This window comes from Lagenorhynchus albirostris, chromosome 7 (assembly GCF_949774975.1).
Source record: "Lagenorhynchus albirostris chromosome 7, mLagAlb1.1, whole genome shotgun sequence".
NCBI lineage: Eukaryota > Metazoa > Chordata > Mammalia > Artiodactyla > Delphinidae > Lagenorhynchus > Lagenorhynchus albirostris.
The window spans coordinates 14,154,401-14,174,850 of NC_083101.1; the positions used below are offsets into that span (position 1 = coordinate 14,154,401).

At 47.4% G+C, this 20,450-nt stretch overlaps 1 protein-coding gene across 1 annotated transcript in view; it reads left to right on the forward strand.

The window, feature by feature from the left end:
* Positions 1-1,646: 1,646 nt before the first annotated feature.
* CDK5RAP2 (CDK5 regulatory subunit associated protein 2) overlaps positions 1,647-20,450 on the forward strand; it is a 182,320-nt gene continuing 163,516 nt past the window's right edge. Inside the window, exons 1-3 of the mRNA XM_060154500.1 lie at positions 1,647-1,750; positions 11,170-11,237; positions 14,223-14,290. Coding sequence (XP_060010483.1) covers positions 1,692-1,750; positions 11,170-11,237; positions 14,223-14,290 — 195 coding nt within the window. The 5' untranslated portion in view covers positions 1,647-1,691. The remainder of the gene's footprint in view (positions 1,751-11,169; positions 11,238-14,222; positions 14,291-20,450) is intronic.

The window sequence follows — 20,450 nt, forward strand, 5'->3', positions numbered from 1 at the left end:
GAGAGAGAGAGAGAGAGAGAGAGAGAGAGAGATGGGATTACCATTGACTGAGCTACTAAATGTATCTTAGGTCATCTCTACATTGTCATAAAAACCTTGCAGGATAATATGCAAACTATTATGTATAGAATGGATAAACAACAAGGTCCTACTATATAGCACTGGGAACTATATTCAATATTCTGTAATAAACTTATGGAAAAGAATATGAAAAAAATGTATATACATGTAACTGAATCACTTTGCTGTACAGCAGAAACTAACACAACATTGTAAATCAATAATTCTTCAATAAAATGGATTAAAAAAAAACCTTGCAGGATAGGTATTAGCCCCATTTTCCAGACTGATTGAATCATTCACTCAACATATATATTTAAACACCTGCTGGGTGGCAGGCACAGTGCTAAGTATCGGGGATACAGCCGTAAACAATTCAGAACACAGTCTTTGCCCTCACCGAGCTTCCAGTCTACTGCAAAAGGGATACAGTTAAAATAATTATATACGGAAGTATAGAACTGCAAAATGTGGTAAGCGCCACAGAGGAAAAATACAGATTGCTAAGAATACAAGAAAGGGCTTGATGTAGATTAGAGGATTAAAGAAGGCCTCGTTTGGAAAGAACGAGGAAACTGAGGCTGACAGAGGACAGGTACATCTACCCAGTCACTCATCTTTTCAAGTTATTTTCAGGCAGGACTGAGAACAGTCCTGACAGTCTGCAGAGAAAGGGTAGCAACACCGAGTTAAGAGAGGAAGGTCGATTTCACTGGCCAAGCTCTGTCAAATTATCTAGGTGTTTGGTGATTGCTATTTGCTTTAAGAAGGGCAGCCAGGGTTATGCAGAGAGCTCGGATATAGTTGGAACCACGGGTCTGGCTCCAGTTGACCGACTTATGGTACATGACCTTCGGTGAGGCTTTCCTCTCTCTTGGGCTCAGTTTACTGATCTCAGGTGCATTTGAGCCCTAACGGTAATAAAGGCTCACCAGGTGAGAGATTGGAGCGGGAGAGTCCCTGACCACTAGGCTCATAGGGATGAGCTGCTTCGTTTCAAACTAAGTGTGCAAATTACTGCTTGAGTCAGGATTCTGTAGGTAGGATTTTTCTAAAGCGAGGCAGCACCGGATTATCTGAGTTTCAACTCAAGGCGGAAGACTTTGGGTTGCCCAGACCCTAAGGTTCGGAGTCATTATTCTAGAAAAGTACATATCTGGCTAGGTACTCTGCGGGTACCAAGAGGTGCTGGATTCCCATCTCCCGCTTAAATTAACGGCCCACGGCCGATTCAGCCCTCAACAAAGATGGCACCTGCCCTGGCCTCGGCCCGAGCGCCCTCACTAAAAATGGCATCCTGCCTCTCTTTCCTTAAGTCTTGCTGGCGCAAGTGCAGACCCCCCGCCCCCTGCCATTAGTTAAGATGGCGCCCGCCCGCGCTGCCCGGCCCGGCCTCGGCTTCACAGCGCGCTCCTCGGTGACCCCGCCTCGTTTCCGTAGGAAGAAGCGCCGGGAAAGATGGCAGCGGCTGCGGTTTGAATTCCAGCGGCGCCGCCGGAGTCCCAACGAGACCTGGGTTGGAGGGGGCGGGGACCTTGGGAGCCGGGCGGGTCGCGACGGGGGGCAGGAGGGGGGGAGGGAAACCAGTGGCGACGCCACCAGATACCAACGCCGCCACCTCCTCTGTGTCCATGATGGACTCGGTGTTGGAAGAGGACGTCACCCTCCCCGGGATACGCAGCGGCTGCAGGTGCGGCCTGGCCTTCGGGGGTTCGCGGTAACCAGGCCGGGGTTCCCGCTGATTGGGGTTTGCTCCATCCGAGACTTGGGGTTTGCTCTTTGGGTGTTTGAGGGTTCTGGACGTGGTCAGTATGTGGGATGGGGTTTCTGTGGGGGGGAATCTCTTTGGAGACCCGCCCACTGATACTGAGTGTAGGTTGTTGGGCGGTCCCGACCTGCCCCACGCCCGCCTCTCGCATTTCGGGACATACTTTGAAGAGGCGGTGAGGGACAGGTAAAGGGTTCTCTGAAAGGGTGGGAGATGGGGACCTCTTGGAGTGTGCAGTTAGTGGGGGCTAGTTGAGGGGCGGGGACCTTGAGGGTACGTGATGGTTCATGCTGGTTTGGGGGTTTGCTTTCATTATGGGGAGTGCACTTGGTCTGTCCAGGCTTTGCTTATGGGGTCACATAGTGGCCACCAAAACTCGGGCTATGGAGTGCAGCGGTTAGGAACCTTGGCTGGAGTTGAACAGAACTGGATTCAAATCCAGCCCTTTAAACTAACTAGCTGTATGACCTTGATAAAATGGTTTAATCTACTTTCCCATCTGTAAAAGGAGGCTGGCAGTAATATCCACCCAACAGAGTTGGGGTGAGGATCAAAAGAGAAGATGCCCACCCAGCAATTTGCTTGGCAGGAGTAGTGCCTGCCATATAATCAGTGCTTAAAAAATGATTCGGAGGACTTTCCTGGCGGCCCAGTGGTTAAGACTCGACGACACCAATGCAGGGGGTGCGGGTTTGATCCTTGGTGGGAGAGCTAAGATTCCACATGCCACGGGGCGGGGTCAAAAGATAAAAAAAGAAAAAAGAGATTCGGTGTTGTCACTATCATCATTATCATCATCAACAGTAATACAAATTGGGGAATAATGTCTGAGAGTGGCCTCCCCACGCACCTGTCCCAAGAGGCAGTTGGAGTCCACATTGCTGGTGCGGCAGGGGTCTCTCCTGGTAGGAAGGCCTGACAGAGCCCTGCACTGCTGCAGGGTTGGGGCCCTTTGGTTGTCCTGGGCTCCTGGTTGGGGAGAGGGTAGAAGGTCTCAGAGGTGATCCCTAACTGAGAATCTGCAGTGTTTATCCAGCTCTGCTAGGGACAGGCTGCTTCTTTTAGTCAACAGATCCTAACTGAAATGGTGACATGTTATTTGTTGTGCAAATCTGGACGGTTTTAAGAGTAAAATGGGCACAGTTAATTTATGCCTGAGCAGCAGGCATAAACAGGTCCTGTCTTGGGCAAACCTTGGACAAATGGTTACTCTGTTTATTGAGGACCTACTAGTTATCAGGCACAGAGCAAGGCCCTTTGCAGCTCCTGCATCATGTCCCTTTCTCTTCATCTTTCTGCCACTGCCCCAGTATATCGCAGTATGACCTCTCATCTGGATTGTCGTGGTTTCCTTCACACCTCTGATAGCCTTTTTTTTTTTTTGCGGTATGCGGGCCTCTCACTGCTGTGGCCTCTCCCGTTGCGGAGCACAGGCTCCGGACGCGCAGTCTCAGCGGCCATGGCTCACAGGCCTAGCCGCTCCGCGGCATGTGGGATCTTCCCGGACCGGGGCATGAACCCGTGTCCCCTGCACCGGCAGGCGGACTCTCAACCACTGTGCCACCAGGGAAGCCCTCTGATAGCCTTTTATACTACAGCTTCAAAGCTCTTTTTAAAATATAAATCTGATTGTCACAGTCTGCTGCTTTACATGTTTAATGCTTTTCATTGCCGTTAAGGTAAAGTCCATTATTATTCTCTCAGACAGCTTTTCACATCTCAGCACCAGTTGGCCAAGCAGTTGGGTTTTGGGACCTAGACCTAACTGGGTTTCAATCCCATTTCTTCCACTTAAGAATCCTGTGACCTTGGGCAAGTCACCCTCTGTGAGCCTCAGTTTTCATTATCTGTAACATGGGTGAGTCTAAAAGGGTTTAGCCTAATGTCTGACTCAGAGTAGCAGCTCAACAGAGCATCAGATATTCTCCTTTCCCTCCTCTCCCTGCCTTTGCTGGTGATCCTGGTGCTGCATACATTCCTGGTAACTAATCTCTTACCCACCTACTTCATACCCTCCCTGGCTCCTCTCTGCCCTCAAGATGAAGTTCTTTAATATGGCTTCTGAGCTCTTTATACTCTGTCGCATCTACCTCACTAACCTCCTGTGCTCCCTCTTCCTTCCCCGTCTCCTCCGCAAGCCCGTCACTCTTGCTGGCTGCCAGACTGTTATGAATGATCTGCCTTGTTCTTTCTTACAGCTGGGCCTGTGTACTTGCTGTCCCTGCGGCCTGGATTGCCCCCCCGCCCCTTGCCTTATTATTTTTCAGGTCTCAGTTTAGATGGTACTGCCAGGAAGTCTTCACTGATATCCCCCTATCCCCACCTGGGCCCTCTGTTCTCCTCTAGTCCCCCCGTCACTGACCTGTTCACAGCCCTCATTGACCTCACTGAATTTTTTTTTTTTTTTTTTGGCCCCACTACGCCACATGCAGGATCTTAGTTCCCTGACCAGGTATCGAACCCACACCTCCTGCACTGGAAACTCAGAGTCTTAACCACTGGGATGCCAGCGAAGTCCCATGACTTCACTGAATTTGATTAACTAGTGTGGTCCAGTCAGCATATAATTTGAGCCACGTATGCAATTTAAAACCTTCTAATAACCGCATTAAAAAAGTAAAAAGAGACTGGTGAAATTAATGTTAATAATGTTTTATTTAACCCAGTATTTCCATATATTATCATTCTAACGTGTGAAAAAAATTATTAATGAGATATTTTATCTTCTTTTTGATCTTACTAAGTCTTCGAAGTCCAGTATGTGTTTTACACTTACAGCCCTTCTCAACTTGAATGAGCCACATTTCAGGTGCTCAGTAGGTCCAGGTGGCTGGTGGCTCCTGTACTGGCTGCTGCAGGTATGACTGTTAACTTGCCTGTCTCCCAGATCAGACTCTGACCTATGTGAGAGCAGGGGCTGCATGTTGATCATCTTTGTAACCCGACTTCCTAATGTGGTATCTGGCTCATAGTAGGGGCTCAGTAACCATTTGTTAAATCACTGAATAAACAATGATCTGGTGGGGTGACAGTTTTATCCCCCTTTTACAGGTGAGGACACTAGGGTTCAGAGAGGTGAAATGAACGGTCTGGGGTCCCACAAAAAGTACATGATTGAGCCAGGATTTAAATCCAGGCCTACAGACTCCAAAGCCTGGCTATCAGTACCAATTCTTGCCTTCCAGCCAGTTCTCTGAACCAATTCTGAGGGGATTCTGGGAGGATTTTTTGGAGCTGCTGGTGCTTGAACTGGCCCTCAAAGAGTAGCGGAAACGTCCTGAGAGAGTCAGCTTCTCTGTCAGGTGGTCACAGTGGATGAGAAAAATCCCTGCAGTAAAATCTCTTTTTATGCTAACATGAGTCCTCTTCTGCTTGCTAACATCCAAGCCCCAGTTTTAGAGACTAGACCAGAGTCCAGTTTGTCCTTGGACTTCCGTTGAATTAGGTCAGTGTGTGTTATTCTCTCCAAACCTGATCACCTGTGGGTGCCCCAAGAGCTCCGGCCCCTGGAGCCTCACCTGAGCTAAGGCCCTTCATTAGGGCCTGCCTGATGGTGTCGAAAGAACTTGCACTTTGTACGCAGGATGTCTGCGTCTGCATCCTGCCTCAGCCAGTCACTAGCTGTGCTGCTTGAGTAATTCGCTCCACCCTCCTAATCCTCAGTTTCTCTTCAGTGATAATATCTGTTTTGTTGGGTGACTTTGTGGATGAAGCAAGATTGTATGTATTAAGTACCTAGCACCGACTGGGGAGTACATTAAATGTTGGCTGTTTTTGTTTCACCGTTACCATGTTGTACTGTTTCCTGGACAAAGTCCTCTGTGCCCACACCCCTGGGTTTACCCGTTTGTTTTCATGCCCAGGATTCTGCCTCTCCCTGTGAGCTTCCTAAGGCCTGGCCCAGGCTTGTACATCTATGGGTTCCTCAAGTACATGGCCATTAAGTGCTTGCTGCCCCGTTAGGGGCAGACCAAAAAGACGTGTTTCTTATAGCTTTGTACACAGTTTGTACTTTCTCAGGCAAAGAGTGCCTTTATGGATTTTGTAGAAGGAGGTTGAGAAAGAGGATGGTGGAATGAAATTTCTGGTGAAGGCTTGAAAGCTTAATCCAAGGCCGACCTTGGACCAGAGGTACCCCTAGGCTGTGAGGTTTGAGGAGGTGTTCTCCGTCGCCAGTGTTGTTAGCTCAGTGAGCGCAGGCAGCACGTCTGGCTTCTTCCCCACTGTATCTGCCCTAGAACTGTGTCTGGCACATGGTAGAGGCTCAACAAATATTTGTTGAATGAATCAATTTTGTTCAGTCTCCGTTTAAAAAGATAAATACCATGAATATAGGCTCCATATTTAGTAGTAAAATGCTGCTTTTGTAATCACTGTGTGAAAAAGTGCACAACAGAGTGTCAACTGACACAGTCTTCATGGAACACAGTTTGGCGTTAAAAATGTGCCTTGTGGTTTTTTTTTTTAACAGCTTTTTGAACAGATACAAATCTAATTTATATGCTGTAAATTTCACCCATTTGCAATATACTATTCAATGTGTTTTTTTTAGTGTATTTACAGAGTTGTGCAGTCATCACCATAATCTTAATTTTAGAACATTTTCATCATCCAAAAAAGAAACCCTGTGCCCATTAACATTCGCTCCCTGTCTTAGCTTGGGCTGCTGTAACAAAAAAACTATAGGCTGGGTGCCTTAGAGACAACAGACGTTTATTTCTCAGAGTTCTAGAGACTGGAAGTCCAGGATCAGGGTGCCAGCATGGTCAGGTTCTAGTGAGGACCCTCTTCCGGGTTGCAGACTGCCTATTGGTACTGCTCATTGTATCCTCACATGGTGGAGAGCAGAGAGAGGAAGCAAGAGCTCTGGGAACCCTTAAGGGCACTAATCCCATTCCCAAGGATTCCACCCTCATTACCTCATCTAGACTTAACTATCTCCCAAAGGCCCACCTCCTAATACCATCACTTGGGGGGGTGGGTAGGGTTTCATCATATGAATTCTGGGGGGCCACAAACATTTAGTCTATAACATTCCACATTTCTCCTCCTTCCCCTCCCCCCAGCCCTAGGCAAGCACTAGCTACTTTTTGTCTATAGATTTGCCTATTCCGGACATTTCATATAAATGGGATTTTACCATACGTGGTCTTTAGTGAGGTTCATCCATGTTGTAGCATGTATTAGTATTTCATTCCTTTCTGTGCCTGAATAGTATTCCATTATATACAGGTATTGATGCCATATTTTGTTTATTCATTCATTGGTTGATGACATTTGGGTTGTTTCTGCTTTTTTGGCTGTTATGAATAATGTTGCTATAAACACTTATTTGGGTACAAGTTTTTGTGTGGACATAAATTTTTGTTTCTCTGGCAGTAGGGTTGCTGGGTCATATGGTAACTCTGTATGTTTAACATTCTGAGGAACTGCCCAACTCTCTTCCAAGGTGGCTGCACCACCTGACACGCTCACCAGCAGTATATGAGGGTTCTTATTTCTCCATTGCCATGTCAACACTTGTTATTGTTTGTCTTTGCTTATAGCTATCCTTGGGGATGTGACAGGGTATCTCATTGTGGTATTGATTTGCATTTCCCTAATGACTAATGATGTTGAACATTTTTTCATGTGCTTATTAGCCTTTTGTATATTTTCAAATCCTTTGCCCATTAAAAAAATGTGAATGTGTTTAGATCCAGCAATTCCACTTCTTGCTATCTATCTGACTAGAGAAATCCTCACACATGTGCACAATGAGACCTGTGTAAGGAGATCCAGCATTGTTTGTAAAAGGAACAATTTAGAAACATTGAACTACCATCAGGAGACCTGGTAAATACACATCTTTTCTCAGGTGTCTTTCAGACTGTGACCCATTGGCAACTCATGAAACTGAATGTAGTAGGTTGCAACCAGAATTAAAAAAAAAAATTGAGTAGAACAGAATAGAAGGAATTTCAAGAATGAAGGGTAATATATTTCCTTCTATGGGTTGGGGTCAATAAAATTTGCAGACACTGCTGTACATTGCTTTGTAGGAGTTAAAAACACTGAGGTAGATCTGTACTGTCATGAAAACATCTTTAGGACACATTAGTGAAGAAAAGATGCTGCATATACGATTACATACATAGGGAAAGGTTTGGAATGTCTTGCTGACAAGAGTGGTTACCTCTTAGGAGGAGACCAAGATGGGAGTGAGTAGTCAAGGAGAACTTGAAACTTGTCTATTTTGTATTTATATATATTTTTCTCTCATTAAGAATACATGACATAGAATGAAAAACAAGTTGTTGAAAGACAGACAAGACTGTACTTGGTATAGTTGTTTTCTGAATGTGATGTCCAGTCCGTCCACGGCTCTCATAGCACTTTGTCCGTGAAACGTTCCATCCTTGTTGGACCTTGCGTGGATGGACAGTTGTTGGCTGCCATGTACAGGCTCAGGAGATCGCCCCTTTTGGGTGGCGGTGGAGCGAGCTAGGAGGATGAAGTGGTTGGTGAAGCGCAGGTGAGCGTTCGTTCATTTACCCGACACATAGTGGACAGGAAGCAGCCACACGGCCGTGCGCTGTGCAGACTCTGGAAGGCCCTGCCTCGATTCATGGGGACCTCGCCACAGCCCCTTGAGGAAGGTGCTGGCGGGGGCCAGGCTGGTGTAGAGGCTAAGAGCACGGGCTTTGAAGTCAGGCCAACTTGGTCTTTCAGCTTATTAACTTTCCTGGGCCTCCCTTTTCCTCATTAAAAAAAATGGCAACATCTAAAAACTACCACCTACCCCTGAAGGGCCGTGGTGAGTAGTAGGCGGGAGGCTGCTTGTCGCTGAGCGTGGGGTCTGTTCAGCGCGGTGCCCCTGCAGGGTAGTGGTTACGCTTAGGCTGTGTTTTGCATGCGAGGAAACTGGCCCTGACTATGTGCCCCATTGAGTAGGAGCTTTGGGCAGCCCGGACGCTGGTTAGCGAGTGTCAAGGACACGGAGACACCGGGATTTTGGTCTCAGCTTTACTACCAACCGCTTGTGATTCCCCCCGCCGGTGCGCGGGCCTCTCACTGTTGTGGCCTCTCCCGTTGCGGAGCACAGGCTCCGGATGCGCAGGCTCAGCGGCCATGGCTCACGGGCCCAGCCGCTCCGTGGCATGTGGGATCTTCCCGGACCGGGGCACGAACCTGTGTCCCCTGCATCGGCAGGCGGGCTCTCAACCACTGCACCACCAGGGAAGCCCCCGCTTGTGATTTTGAGCAAATATGTTCCTTCCCTTTCTGGGCCTTAGTCTCCCCCATCCATACCATGACAAAATCATGTCTAAGCCCTTTTCCTTTGCTTGCCTAGTTTTGACTACAGGTGGGGCCCCATGAAGCCCCAACTTTAGTTCTCAGGCCTAGAGTGAATGATCAGAATGGGATACAAAAAGGTGAATTCTTAAAGGTGGAGGTGTGGCTGGAACTGACTGAGACTGCGCATGACAGAGGTTCATGGCATTTAAAAAGTGGGCAGGTAAAGTCCAAACGGAAATTTGGCAGGAACCAGGCCGGAATTGCTGCATTAAATAGTGGTTTCTTCTCAGTTGCGGTGTCAAATGTCATTTTGCAGACTTCGCTGGTTGCCTGTTGGAAATTTGCCTAAGACCAAATTCTCTGGCTTTGCCTGCCACGTGGTCTACAACGGTGATTGACCTTGGCTTGAGTAACTGATGGGCCGTTTCCTCCAATAGTAGTAAATTAATGGCCGTGGTGGAGAGAACCCCAAACTTGGGAATGTAGAGACCAGACTGTAGGCTAAGCTTGACCAGTAACCTGGTTTGTGATCTTGGGCCACTGGGCCACCATCTGCAAAGGGTGGTGATCGAACTTGATTTTAATTTTTACAATTCAGTTTAGAAAATGGAGTTTGTCCTTCATGTGATACTTATTGGAGGAAATTGAGAATTGTAAAATTAAAAAGGAGGAAAATATCTCTCATTTCCCTGCAAATTATGATTTTTAATATTTCAGTTGTCTTGTTATATATATTTAAAGCCCACCTAGTTTCCAAGAAGGATTTGAGGTGTCTTTAGTGTACATGTATTTTGTTTTTCAATAATTGAAGGCGTATTCTACTTAGGTTTTTTTTTTTTCCAGTTATCCTCAGAGCAGACACTTTTAATGTAATCATTTTCTTGATGTTGGAATTTTACGACATCCAGTTTTTGGCTTGGTTCTGATCTTGAAGGTTCATTCCAACACCAGAGTTTGGTTATCAGGCAAAATTGTCCTAGGAACAGAATGGAAAGAGCAAACTGCCAAGAAGTCAAGCTGCACGTCCATCACCTCTTAGTTTACAGCTTGGGACGGGGAAGCATTATTGGGGGTTAGACATAAAGGGCTCGGATTCTGGCCTTGGTTCTCTACTTAACTGCCGTGAGACTGAGTAGGCTGCTGAAATTATCTGGGCTTTAGCACCTTCCTTTGAGAAATGCATAGACCCTCAGGGAATTGGGCAATTCTCATGATGGTAAATCTTTTGTAAGTTATAGAGCATTGTATGTTTCAAGGTGACGCGGTGTTTTGCTCCCATTTATGGAATACTCACAATACGCCAGGTACTTGCCGGACACTTGTTGTCTCAGTTAATTGCCAGTTGCTCTATCAAGTAGCTGCTGTTCTCCTTTTACAGACGGAGGAAGCGAGGCTGGGAGAGGTATGTGGCAGAGCCTAGAACAGAATCCAGGGAGGTGTGTTTCGTGTTGAACCACACCTCCTGTTATGGTTTAGTTTTCTGTCAGTGTCTCCAGATCCTCACTGAACCTGTTTTTATAATTCAACCAGTAAAACTTCTTGAATCAGTGAGTTTTGCATTTTTGTTTGATATTCTTAAAGCGTCCGAATTGGTGCCTGATTCTTGGAAGCTTAGATTTTGGTTGTGATAGGCATATTAATAATGATAATAATAGTAATGACAAAAACAACGCTAGATGCCATTTAGCGAGCACTTACTGTGTGCTGAGTGTTTATATATTGATACATTAACTCATTTAATCTTTACAGGTAGAGGGTGGTATCCCCACGTAACGAATTAACAAAGTAAGACTCAGGAACATCAGTAGCGTATATTTGGCATGGTGCCTCTGCACCTAGCCCATCTGTGGCCCACAGAACCCTTGACGTGTGAATGAATGACTGACCTTACTCAGTTGTTAAGTGTTAGAGCCAGACCTCTGCCCCAAAGCCTGAGTTCTTAACCTCTGCACTGCATGCCTCACAGGTAGCTGGCTGGCTGTGACCTGATGACGGACAGTCCGTCTGATAGTCTCTGCTGTTCAAACACTGACGCTTCTTTTATCACACGTGTTCTCTCCTAGTGGCCTTGTTCCCAATTTACCAGATGACCTGGATGGCATCAGCCCCATTGCTGGTTTGGGAAATGGTGGTAAGTACACAAAGTAAGAACAAGGGAAGTAGACGCGAGGCCACGAGGGCCTTCAGGCCTTGAGCCTGGGCCTGAGCTTTGATGGTTCCAGGGCCCAGAGCTAGCCTGGCATGGCTTGGTGCTCCCAGGAGGTACACAGTATTTTGTATGCATATTGACCTGCTACTTAGTCCTTTCATAAACACTGGACTAGAGGAATTGATGTCCTTTGGGCCATATTTCATGAGTTTCATTTCTTGCTACCACGCTTATAGGGGTTCAGCCAGTGTTTGCTGAACTGAATGACCAGTGGAGGCTGGATGTTGAATCGGTGACTCGGTCAGGTTCGGAGGATCTGTTGGTCCCTGCTGCCGAGTGGCTGGAGGCCCCTGAGGGCTGCTGTCCAAACTTCAGTGTGCAGAGGCCTTCCTGGCAGGCTGCTGGATTCCAGTTGCCCGCTGAGGCCCAGCATTCCTACACGGGCCTGCCCTTTGGAGACAAATAGTTGGTTAGACCACAGGAGACAGCGCTGAGGAAATAGGCAGTCTGCTGTGTTGAAGCTGGACCATGAGGAGACTTTCTGTTTTGCAGTTTGGGTTTTGCTAAGCGCTCTTCATAATTTTTGTTTCCGAAAAAAGTGGATGCTATCCTAAGTATCTGTGGGAAGTGCTAATAATTTGCCACGTTGAAATATCTTAGAGATATTTTGACTTGTTCCCCCCCACCCCAGAATGATGAGATTATGTGCAAAAGGAAGAAGGTTTTAGAGCAGACAATGATGTAAGTTTCACAAGGTTTATTGCTGGAGACTCTTGTAACTTACAGGCCACCCTCAGGTTTTCCTTTAGAACCTATTAACTTTTACTTCAAACATACAATCCCGCAGTTTGGTTTCTCTTTTTCCTGCCCAGGCAGTTAGGAGCAGAAAAGTCATAGGCCTCCTCCTTAATTCAGCCCACGTTATACATCTGCTTCACGCCAGGCTCTGGGCTCAGAGCTGGGATTCCGATCATGGTTCCTATCAAGCCTAGAGGGCAGACAGCTAAAGAAGGATCAGGACAGATCACAGGGTCAGTGTAACGAGCGAAGAAGTAAAAGGAGCTGGGAGAGGGGATGAGAAGGAGATTTACCCTCAGATGAAGGAGGGGGTGGGCGGGAGTTTCCCAAGAAGCTGAACTGGAGCCAAGACTTGAAGAATGAGTGGGACCTAGGTGGGGACACAGACACAGGTGACAGAGCACAGCCCGTCTGAGAAACAGGAAGGCAACCCGCGTGCCCCGGGTCTGGCGCATGGGGCTCTGCACAGTCCCCCACTGCCCCGCTCCTGAGCCGCTTGTCGGCTGAGCGCCGAGCGCCACGCCCGCTCCCTCCTCTGGGCCTTTGTCCTCATCTGCCTGCTGCCTGCCTGAGTCTGTATGACTCAGCTCAAGCCCACCGCCTCCTTGGCTCTCCCTAGGCTGCCTTAGGTGTGCTTTCCTCTCTGAACCGTATGTATTTCCCTGCATTTCGTTTTATCTGTTCCCGTTGGCTACTTAACAAGTACCCAGAATCAGACCCCTTCTCACCCTCCCTCCCTGGCCTAAGCCATCAGGACCTCTGGCCTGGATTCTCCCAGTGTTCTCCTAACTGGTCTCCTTGTTTCTCTCAAAGCGCCTTTTAATCTGTTCTCAGCGAGGCAGGCAGAGGGAGCCTGTGGAAACCCAGGTCCCATAACGCTGCTCCTGAGCTCAGAATCCTCGGCGTCCTGAGAGGAGCCAGTGAGGCCATACCCAGCCCGTCCGCCAGCACCTGGCTCACCCACCCGGCTCACCCACATATGCCCCTTTATTGCTCTCGCGTCCATCGGCCTCGTGGCTGGTCCTCAGATCCACTGGGCATCTCCCACCCCAGGCCTTTCCCCTGTGCCTTCTCCAAGTTTGCCCAGAGGTCACCTCCGCAGTGAGCCGTTCCTGAATTTAACCACCTTATTCGAAACTGCAAGTCCTCACCCCACCCTTGCTGTTGGTGTTTCCTATCCTTGCCCACTGTATTTTTCTCCGTGGCATTTATCACCTTTGAACATACTCTGTAACTACCTATTGTTTTGTTTATTGTCTGTCTCCTCTTTCTAGACTGTCAGCTCCTTCTGTTTGTTTTGTTTCTAGAATGGTGCCAAGCAGAGAGTAGGCCCTCAGTGCATTCTTGTGGGAAGAGCGAATTCATTCATTCACTCAGCACACATTTCCTCAACACCTGAAAAGCGCCACGCACTTGTGCAGCGTGGAGCAGTTTGCTTACATCCCCGTCTTGCCCACGGGATCGGGATCCTCTTGGGTGCAGGATCAGTGTCTCTCTCACCGTTGCTTCCCCAGCACCTCGCGTGGTGCTTGGCGCCGAGGAGGGGTGTAATACGTGTTTGTTGAATTAAAGAAGCTGTGGAAAGATTTGGGTACTGGCAAAGTCTTGAATCACTCTGAAGCAGGATTTGCCAGTTTCTGACCCACTGCCTGCTTTTGAAAATAAACTTTTATTGGATCACAGCTTCTTTGTTTTTGAACTGTCCACGGCTATTTTTGTGTTGAGTGGTTGTGACGGATTTGAGGCTTTGTGTATGGCCTGCAAAGCCTAAAATGTTTACTGTCTGGCATTGTAAGAAAAAGTTTGCCAACCCCTGCTGTCAAGTCAGTCAGACATGGTTTGTTTTAATTGCTGACACGTGAAGATGATATCCTGTTCAGCAAAATAATTTTATGACAAGCAGTAAGGAAGTACATAGCGGGGCAGTTCTCCTTTGTTTGCCCCATGTATTCTTCGGATTCATCTTCTGACATTTACGTTGTTACATTGGGGCTGGTTCAAGTAGTTCGTAAATATTTGAAATACAGTGGCTTCGAGCTTTCTGTAGACTCAAATCACAAGACAGAATATATCGTGGAAGCTAGTCATTTTTATTTTTCTTCCCTAAGGGGGATGCTGGGCAGTCTGCATACCGTGACGTTTTCCTGTGTCTGTTTTACCTTTTCATAGCGCTCCCACATGTGTCGGAAGAAATGGTGTCTCCCACCAGAGCCCGGAACATGAAGGACTTTGAAAACGTAAGTGGAGATACCAAATTACCATCCCTCACAAATCACGTCTGCAGCCACTGTCCAGCCAGACCCAGGAGGGAGCTGTATTTCTTAAGAAGCATCCAGACTGGATAAGGCCAGGGTTGGGAGGAATGCCAGAGCTCGTGGGTGCTCTCTGGGTGACCTTCACATTCCTACACAGACGGCCCTTTGTACACAGGCCAGTTACGGGTTCCAACAGGATCAGTGGTTTCCAGCCTTGGGGAGTTTGGTGTATTTCTGGTGTCCCAAATAAGAGGATGTCACCATGTAGCACAGCTGAGAGGCACTAACATGTATTAAGGGCTTTCCTGTGATGTAAGCCGTGTTATTTATGGTTCCCATTGAATCCTCACTGTGACGGAGGTATTTTGTATTATCCGCATTTTACAGGTAAAGAATCTTAAGACTAGGGGAGGCTCGCTTACGGTCACATCATACTTGAGTGACAGAGCTGGGGTTTGAATCCAGGTTTTTAATGACTCCAAAGCAAAAAAGTTATTCTTTTTGCTGCGCTGTGTGGCCTCCTTGCATTTTGCAGGCTGCATCTTTGTTGCTGTCGAATGAAACATGAGCGGCCTGTTCCCACTGCTGTGTGGTGATTGTCTCAGAATGGATTGCTTAGTGATGGATTTGGCTTCAGTGCTTACTGTCTTCTAGCGTTGTGTGTTTCATTTGTTAGTGGACGGGGTTTGTTGTCAAGTAACAGGAAAAGAAGGTTATTTTCCCAATTCCAGTTCTCCTTAACAAGTTACCTGCTCAACGCTCTCATTTGTCATGGGAAGATCTAGACTCTTCTTCATTTGCAACCAAATGAAATCCATACTGTGCAGGACACGGGAGATATTTATCAGAGAGAAGATGGAGGACACAGAGGGAAGGACATACCACCATCATGTTTCTCTCTCTCCAGTTGTCTTTCCTGAAAAGAGTGGTACTGTCTCTGGATTTAATTTAGAATACTCATTACTGCTATCAGTTATCTGCAAACCACCAGTGACCAAATGAAGAAATGACTTGTCAGATCTCTAATGGAAACAAGTAATTTCTGAGCTTTGAGTTGTTACAATTTCAACTCTACAACCCGATCTATGCTGTGGGGCCTGGGGCCTGAAACAGATGAGATTTGATGATTCCACATCGTGTATAATTAAAATGTGCTCTACTATTAAATGGTTGTTCCTGCTTTATCATAAGAGTAATAATAGCTACTGTTTATTGAGCTCTTGCTCTGAGCTGGGAACTTGAAGCGTTAAGCTCTTCATATATATTACTTTAATATTGAAGCAGCTCTGCAAGATACAGAGTTATTTAAGTTTTGAAGGGCACAGTTTTGATTTTTATTTCTAGATGGAAGAATTTAACAGAATCTCAGAATTTCGGCTTCACGTTTTGTTGTCTGCCTTTTGAACTGGGAGAAATCTCTGAATTGAATCCAACCCTCTTTATTATATGTAGGAGAAACAGAGGCTGAGGGATGCAACATGGCAAAGCTGTTTTCAGAGGCAGTCTGTGCTGCCTGAGGACCATGGCCTCTGGAGCCAGACTGCCTGCTCATCCACTTCTGCTGGGTGACCTTGGGCCAGTCACTTAACCTCTCTGTACTTTCTTTGTCTTTAAAATGGACATGTTACAAGTTCCTACTTCATAGGGCTGTTGTGTGGATTCATGAGTAAATATATGTGAAACACATATGCCTAGCACAGAGTTCATTTTGTGTGTTACCTATTTCTCCTTCTTACTGTTCTATTTATTGTTGTTATTTTTGTCTACTCTGCCATGTGATTCACGTTTCCCTTGCTCAAATGTGTTCTTGATGACCCAAATACTGATTTTCTTAAAGGTGAGGGAGAGCCTTCTCTGCCAGTATGTTTTAGGATTTATGTTTTTTCTTCATGACTGTGGTCCTTTGGCTGCTGTTAGGTTTTTTATGGCATTGATATTTTTTATTGTAGCATTTTCAAGAGCAAATTCTGCAGTTGAAATTGAAATGACCACACTGTTCTCAGTGTCTCGCTTTCAGGTCTTTATAAAACACTGAACATTTTCCTCTGGCCTGAGCTACTAAATGCGTGATCTCTGTGTTGGATGCTCATAGGAAATGCTCCTGGCATCTGATGCTAATTTTAAAGTCCGTGTGCATGTTAAAGAGGGGACTAGAATACTTTTGATTTAAAGGGGAAACTCGTGGTTTCTTTTATTCTAGTCTTAGATGACAGATATCTGAACATCAGAGTCTACTAGCAAGGGTCTAGCAAAATACGGGCCTCCTGGTTTTGCTTAGAGTTCATCCATTCATCAGTGAATATTTTCAAATATATGTCCTGTGCCAGGCTGTGCCAGGGGCTAGGGAATTGGCAGTAAATTAAGACCCTGTAAGTCTCCCTGTCAAGAGGCTCGCAGTCTAGTTAGGGAGATGGATAGGAAAATAGTGCAGTGCTAGGGGTTAAGTACGGGGTGCTCTGGGGCACAGAGCAGGGGCCCCGAACCTGGCCTAGGGGACTTAGGGCAGCCTCCCTGGAGGAGGGTCATCAGGAAAAGTCGGGATTAGGGTTAGCCAAGGTGAGAGGACTGAGAGAGCACCCCAGGCACAAGGGCTCACATGTGACGACGTAGAGAGAGGCATGATGGCGTGTGAGGAGGTTGGGAATCTAAGTTCCCTTTGGCTGGAAGGAGGCGGTAGGATGGAGGGCCTGAGAGAAGTGAGGCCACTGAAGCAGGCAGGGGTCAGATTCTGTAGGCTCCTGTATGCTACACTGCTGCTTTTTAGTTTTTTCCTGGAGATGAAGGGGAGCCAGTGGTGGATTTTAATCTGGGGAGGGAAGTGACCGGAATCCTGCTTCAAAAGATCGGCCAGGCTGGTGACTACATGGATGGAGGAGGGAGCGAGGCTGGTGGCGCTGTGATGGGTTGAAAGACTACAGTGAGTCATGGTCGGGGGGAAGGATGATGCCTGAGCTAAGGGGAGGGGTCCAGAGGTGTTGGGAAGAAAGTCTGCCCGCATTGTCGGCTCACCCTACATCTGACACATGGGGACTCAAGCCCAGAGAGGCCGAGGGACTTCTTTGGGTTCTGACCGCAGGCCTCTGGCACAGGAGGTCTTTCTGTTACACTCTGAGTCCTCGTCTGACATGTAAAAGCCACACGCCTTCTTGTGGGCCTTTAAACCGGTGACCCATTGTCTAGTGCCCTCGTCAGCTGAGGTGTGATCACCCGCACGGCAGGCCTTATAGCAGGAGGTTGGCAGATTAGTTAGCAGATTAGCTGGCAGATCAGTTATCAGTCTGGTCTTCAGTGGGAGCCTTTCTAGCTCCCCACTATAGTGGGGGGCTCCCTGGACCAGAGGAGTATTGGCTGAGATGTGTTTTGTAAAGGACTGTGCTTACCTGGTGTGATCTGTTTCAGAGACTGCAGTTTCTCTCTCTCTGTCTCTCTCTCCCTTTGTTTCTTTCAAAATGTTTTGAGCAAGTGGGGAGACCCAGAATCTGGTTCATCATGTCCAGTCCGGGTAGCTATCTTTTTTCTTTTTTTTGCGGTACGCAGGCCTCTCACTGTTGTGGCCTCTCCCGTTGGGGAGCACAGGCTCCGGACGCGCAGGCTCAGCGGCCATGGCTCACGGGCCCAGCTGCTCCGCGGTATGTGGGATCTTCCCGGACCGGGGCACGAACCCGCGTCCCCTGCATCGGCAGGCAGACTCTCAACCACTGCGCCACCAGGGAAGCCCTGGGTAGCTATCTTTATCCGTATGTAGAAGCGTTTAATTCTGGCTTTTACTGTGACAGAGGGTGACACGTGTAGCTTTCCACGTCTGTTGATACAAGTGGCTAGTATTATTTAATGACTGTCTTAAGTTCATAAAGACTTGTTTTCAAAGGGATGGATTGAACCATAATTTACGTAATCTCTTCCTGTGCGACGTTCAGATTGTTTCTAATTCTTCACTATTATAAACAAAGCTGTGGTGAATATCCTGGCGCATGTGTCTTTGTACAGTTATGTGGTTATTTCCTTAGGATAGACCCTGCCGCTCTTGTTTCAAATCCACCTGCCCTGAGGTGCTGGTGTTCTCGTTTCAAGGCCCTTACTCCTTTTTGTTGAAAAGTCTTGGTCTGAGCAGAGGCAGCTGGTCAAGTTTAATGTTTTATCTGTGGTATGGCCAGGAGATTTGCATCTTCAGATTTGCTCTGTAACCTCCATATGGTGGGTTACTTCCTCACAGAGAATAGCCCCCTTCACTCTCCAGCCCCACCCGGCCTGCACGGCCCTTGAAGCTTCAGAAGCACGGTGGTACGGGGACATGACACGCACTTGGAGATGACCAGAATTGGGTTTTAGGTCTTGGTCCTGTCACTAACTGACCTGGGGGCTGATACGGTCTTTCATTCAGAATTGTCATGGGGGTCATGTGAGTTCTGGTGTGGAAAGCACCTAGCGTGATGCCTGGCACACAGTGGGTGCCCAGTGCCTGCTGGTGTGCCCTCTGAGCTGAGGATTCTATCACAGCCCCCTCGGTTCTGCCCCATCAGTTGTCAGTTTCGGCTGATCCTTCTGGGATGTTTCTTTGGCTTTGGAATGAAATCCCTAACTTCTTGCCACGGTCCCTGACACCCTGCGTTGTGTCATCGGTGGTACACTTTGTGCTGCAGCGCGCAGGCTGCTCTCAGCCACGCAGTTGGGCCTTCCCACGTCTCCTCCCTCTGCTGGGACCGCCCTTTCTCCTCCTCCCGAGGGGCAGGCCCCTTGCCCTTCACGTCTCAGCCTTGATGTGACCTTGTTCGAGAGGCCGTCCCTCACCCCCTTCCCCAGCTCGCTCGGGCCAGTCTTTCCCACCCTGAGTCCCATGACTGACTGTAATGGTGCATTTTATTGGTGTGGGTGCTTAACACGTGTCTCCTCTGCTTCGTCCCTAGTGCTCAGCACCGAACTGAACAAGATGGTAGTCACTTAATAAATGCTTGTTGATGAGATGAATTTGTGACCTTGTATAAGATACTAAAGCTGTAAACTTTGGTTGCCTTATCTGTGAAATGGGAAAAGTAATACTTAACTCCTAGGGCCGTGGTGAGGATGAAGTAACATATGCCAGGACAGTGCCTGGTATCCCGGGTCTTAAGCAGATGCAGGTGGCTGCCACGTTCTTGTGAATCAAGTGGCTGGAGCAGTGTAGCAGCAGGGAGGGAGCACGCAGACGCCCCAGTCTTAGGAGAGCAGGCAGTGATGAGGGCGACGGGAGGCTGAGAAGGAGAACAGGGACGCCTTTAGAACCAGGCAGGAGAGCAAGAATCGCGTGGGGTGCAGGCCGGTGGACGTGGTTGAGGCCAAGTCTGGAGCTGACAGAGTGGGTGTCGCCGCCACCCTGGGGTGCTGGCTCTGCAGGAGATGGGGCCTGTCAGTGCCTGGGGCCTTGGGAATCAAGTTGGGCTTCTGGCTGTGGGATGTCTGTGCTCCGTGCAGAGGTTCACTTGTGTGGTAGGATGGCCTCCTGTGTGTTGGATCGAATGCTGTGAGTTCTCGGACCTCTGCACGTCCCAGCCATGCCTTCCAAAGACCTGGCCAGATGGCGGGCTGGGCAGTGTAAATTTTTACAATCTTTTTTTTTTTTTTTTTTTAAGAAGCAAAACTCAACTTTTATTTGTAACTTTTTACAAGTAACAAGTTAAAAGATTTGTGGAAATGATCCAAAGTGATGAATTTTGTCTATAAATGTGGTCCAAAAAAATGATGTTGCAATTTTTATTGCTATTTCCTAAAATGACATAATGTTCAAAATCCACTATTTTAAAATTATTTTTGTGTGAACGCTTTTTTCTCTTTTGTAATTTTAAGCAAGCTACTATAGGTTTTAAAATTTTCAAACAGTGACATACAACTTAAGCATTACACAATAACAGGAAATCTTTACAATCTTTTTGAAGGCCATTTGAAAAGAGATTTTGATGGTCATACAAATAATTACTCTTGAGCCCGATAATCCATTTTGGGAAAATTTGTCCTGAGGAGACAACCCAGTGGGAGGAAGAAAGCTCTGGGCATGACGGTGTTTGTTGCCACATTGTACGTAATTGGGAAAAATTGGGAACAAGGGAATTATATTTTACGTTTGTTATCTCTTTGGCTTATTGCAACAAGCTTGTGATGAAGGTATTTC